The sequence below is a fragment of the Tursiops truncatus genome, chromosome 15, assembly GCF_011762595.2.
Source record: "Tursiops truncatus isolate mTurTru1 chromosome 15, mTurTru1.mat.Y, whole genome shotgun sequence".
Lineage (NCBI taxonomy): Eukaryota > Metazoa > Chordata > Mammalia > Artiodactyla > Delphinidae > Tursiops > Tursiops truncatus.
The window spans coordinates 55,743,636-55,748,239 of record NC_047048.1 but is presented as its reverse complement, the minus strand read 5'-3'; the positions used below and the strand labels follow the sequence as shown (position 1 = coordinate 55,748,239).

At 43.6% G+C, this 4,604-nt stretch overlaps 1 protein-coding gene across 1 annotated transcript; it reads right to left on the bottom strand.

Moving 5' to 3' along the window:
• Window positions 1-896: 896 nt before the first annotated feature.
• On the bottom strand, window positions 897-1,391 carry LOC101321112 (large ribosomal subunit protein eL27-like). Its single transcript, XM_033839388.2, has one exon. It carries the CDS (start codon window positions 1,354-1,356, stop codon window positions 946-948), a length of 411 nt encoding a protein of 136 aa, XP_033695279.1. The 5' UTR covers window positions 1,357-1,391; the 3' UTR covers window positions 897-945.
• Between the last annotated feature and the right edge of the window lie 3,213 nt (window positions 1,392-4,604).

Below are 4,604 nucleotides of genomic sequence, written 5' to 3'. Positions count from 1 at the left end.
TTTGCCAGAACTGACCCATATGGCCACCCTGGCAACAGGGGTAGATGAGAAAGTGCTTTTTGGGGGCTTTTCCAGCCTTTCTGTTGGGAGGCAGAAAGAGAGAAGAGACTTGGAATGGTGGTTGAGTCAGCTGTACCTGTCACAGAAGTCATCGAGAGTATCACTCCTGAGACCAACCACATCAGCATCACCTGAGAGCTTGTTAGAAATGCAGACTGCTGAGCCCTAGCTTAGATCTATTGAATCAGAGACTGCATTTTAACAAGATTTCCAGGTTATTCATGTGCACACTAACATTTAAGAAGCACTGCCTAGGTCAGGAGCCCACAAACTATACCCTGTGGACCAAATCTAGCCTGTCTTTGTAAATAAAGTTTTATTGGAACACAGACATGCCTACATGTTTATGTATTATCTATGGCTGCCCCTGGACTACAGTGCCAGAGTTAAGTAACTGTAACAGAGACCACATGGCCTGAAAAGCATAAAATATCTCACCCTTTGCAGGAAAAGTTTGCTATCTCCTGGTTTGGATTGGGTTAAGAGCTGAAAGCACAGTTCAGTTGACAATACTGGGGAGATATTGACAAAGAAAAGGTAAAGATGAACTTTTCTTCAGAATGTGAAAAATATGAGAGTACTGAAGGATAAAAGGCAAGAGCCAGTACTGAGGGAGACACTGATAGGAAGAAAGGCAGGATGAGATCCTGGGGGAGAAGCAGCATGGAGTCAGTGTTACTGAACTCGGGTTTGACTGCTTGCCACTCAAAAACCAAAACTCGAGTGGCAAGTGTTGGTTGGAAAGGAAAGATTGCTTTATTCAGGAGGCTGGCAACCTGGGGAGAAGGTGGACTCATGTCTAAAAGCTAAATCCCAAGATTTGCTCTACCATGAAATTTTTTTTTTTTGTATTTTTGTATTTTTAATGACTGAAACAAGACAGACCTAAAACCGCAGCTTCTGAAAGAACCATTTGTTCTTGCCAGTCTTGTATCTCTCCTCAAACTTGACCTTGGCCTCTCGTCGGGCCTTGTGTTTGAGAGCAGGGTCTCTGAAGACATCCTTGTTGACAACAGTTTTGTCCAAGGGGATATCCACAGAGTACCACGTAGGCATGAGGTGATTATAATTATAAACTTTCACAAAAGACTTGATCTTTGACCTCCTGGCAATTTTCTTCTTGCCCATGGCAGCTGTCACTTTGCGGGGATAGTGATCAATTCCAGCCACCAGAGCATGCCTGTAGGGTCGGTCTGTGGTGCCATCATCAATGTTCTTTACGATGACCGCTTTGCGTCCAGAGTAGCGACCGGCCAGGACCAGCACCACCTTCCCGGGTTTCATGAACTTGCCCATGTCGGCAGCAACCTCTCGGGCCTACAGCAGAGGAAGCTACCATGAAAATTTTTAAAGGAAGAATTATTTGACGAAGGGGTCAGGGTCTACATTATCTTCCACTGTGTGCAGACTTTCTTCTCATTGGTTGATGATGAGGTAACAGGGCAGTGTTCCAGGAATCTTGTGCTCAGCCTGAAGTTACCACCCTCCACATGGGTGGGAGCCTTAGTTCCTGCAGAAGAGCTCAAAGGTATTGTTATGTATATTCCTTGAGTAGGAACCAGGACCTTGCTTTATTGCTGCACTAGTTTCTGGACTGCTTCTCCTTTGTTTCTCCACCCTTTCCCTTCCCTGATTAGCAACTGTTTGAATCTGCCCTTTGGAACTCAGGGAAGGTCAAGGAAGCTGAATGAAGCTTATTTCCTACAAACAAGAAGTGGGGACACTAAAATATTTGTACCCAGGAGGGCCCCACAGAGCCCAGCTCCATTTCATCATGATGGAAGAGCTTGGGGAAAAGATGGAAGGACAGGGGTTGGGTGAGAATCCAGGTAATTCAGGTAAAAAAGGGAGAGTTTACAGGCTCTTGGTTAGTTGGCTTTGGCATTTTGTATTTTATACAACGCCTAGCACACAACCTAACATCTGGTGGGCATCAATGTTTTTTTCGATTGAAAAAGGCATCCGCCCAGTTTATAACTTGAGGCTCCCCACAGAGCACTTTGCTTTCAAACTCCAGGACCATGTACCTGCCGGGTAGGAAGGGACCTGAATAGTCTTATTCCCACTACACAGCTAAGAAATTGTGACATGAGAGGGTTGGTGACTATCTTGAAGTCATCAAGCCAGGAGGCTGTCTCCAGCTGGGTCTGGAACCCAGGCCTCTCTGCCCAAGACCTTTCTCACTTGGAGGCTGCATGAGAACTGCAGAGCCTGGAGGCTGGGTTTTCCACATGGGAGAACTTACTGTTAGTTTATGTTGGCTGTGAAAAACTCCAATTATTTTGTTAACAAATCAAAATATGATGTGAATATAGTTTCCTGTGCTATACAATAAATCTTTGTGTTTATCTTGTAATAACTTATAATGGAAAAGAATAAAAAGAAAGAATATAGATATATACATTAAATATGTATCACTTTGCTGTCCTCCTAAAACTAACACAATGTTGTAAATCAACTGTACTTCAATTAAAAAAAAACTCACTAAAGTGAGGAGGTCTCTGATTTTGTGATACCTGTGCCCAGGAGCAAGGGTTGCATTTCTGCACCAGACTGAGCTTTTGCTGGAATGTGAGGTGGGGTAAAAGCCAGAAAGAGAGGAGATGGGAATTTCTGCTGAATGCCTGGGCCTCAGGAGTACCAGGGTTGACAGGAAGGGAGGATGCCAGAGGTGGTCTTGGTGGCCCTTCTCCTTTTCCCCAAACATCCTCTGACCTGAACTGTTTCCCCAGCTGCCTGAGGCCTCTTCCCCAGGGCCTAAGCTCCAGTGCATGCTCTGATTGAGAGCACTGAGTCTTAATTACTCTTCCCAGACCCTATCTAAACTTCTCTGGGCTATGTCCCACCTCCTCAGGCACATTTCCTAAAGCACTCATCCAAGCTGGCTTTGCCTGGCTGGGTTCCCTGAAAGCAGAGCCTGAACATGCTTGGGTGCAGGTGGCTTATTTTGGAGACAATCAATCCCAGGAAGCAGGACTTGGGGAAATGGGAGGTGGTAAGGAAGGAGGAAAAGCCATATAAAATTCTGTTAAGGTTGCTCTTGTGAGAAATGAGGCTCCATTTCACCAATAAGCATGCAGAAATCTCCCAGACCATCCATCCAAAGGACAGGAGATGGGAGAACTTATCCTTCAACTTCTGCAGGGATTATTCCCGGGGACCTTGACTACCCCAAACATCTGGACTACATTTGCCCACAGATTTCTGAGGCTCTGATGAAGGCCCCAAGTGTTGGCCCCGTGGGTGGGGATGGGCTTGAGCTAGGATGCTGACAATGTAAGTCTGAACTTGAACAGAGCTGTCCAGTACCCCTGGAGCAGAGATCAAAGGTGGGAGAGAGGATGTGACATGGGCACCACAAGCATACCCATTATGAAGCTATGTTATAGAGGCATATGAACTCAACTTCCAGGTGAAATGAACCTTGCATCAGTACAAACTAAGCCCGTCTATTTCCAGTAAAATTATCTGCCTGGAACTGTATTGTGTTGAGTCTTTTATTAAAACTACAGAGCTAGGAACACTAACACTTTAGTTGTTATTTGGCTGGGGTATCTTTTTCTATACTTTCCATTACAATATTTTTGTGCCTTACATATTGGGTGTAACTAATATGTTGGATTGGAAAACAATCCAGTTTTGTTTTTTATTATTATCCCATTGTATTTTATTTATTTCTTTATACAGCAGGCTCTTATTAGTCATCCATTTAATACACATCAGTGTATACATGTCAATCCCAATCTCCCAATTCATCACACCCCCACCCCCACCCCTCACTGCTTTCCTCCCTTGGTGTCCATACTCTTCTCTACATCTGTGTCTCAATATCTGCCCTGCAAACTGGTTCATCTGTACCATTTTTCTACGTTCCACATATATGCGTTAATATACGATATTTGTTTTTCTCTTTCTGACTTACTTCATTCTGTATGACAGTCTCTAGATCCATCCATCTCTAGATCCACAAATGACCCAATTTCATTCCTTTCTATGGCTGAGTAATATTCCACTGCATATATGTACCACATCTTCTTTATCTATTTGTCTGTTGATGGGCATTTAGGTTGCTCTCATGACCTGGCTATTGTAAACAGTGCTGCAATGAACATTGGTGCGCATGTGTCTTTTTGAATTATGGTTTTCTCTGGGTATATGCAAGTAGCAGGATTGCTGGGTCATATGGTAATTCTATTTCTAGTTTTTAAAGAAACCTCCATACTGTTCTCCATAGTGGCTGTATCAATTTATATTCCCAGCAAAAGTGCAAGAGGGTTCCCTTTTGCCCACACCCTCTCCAGCATTTGTTGTGTGTAGATTTTCTGATGATGCCCATTCTAACTGGTGTGAGGTAATACCTCATTGCAGTTTTGATTTGCATTTCTCTAATAATTAGTGATGGTGAGCAGCTTTTCATGTGCCTCTTGGCCATCTGTATGTCTTCTTTGAAGAAATGTCCATTTAGGTCCTCTGCCCATTTTTAGATTGGGCTGTTTGTTTTTTAAATATTGAGCTGCATGAGCTGTTTATATATTTTGGAGATT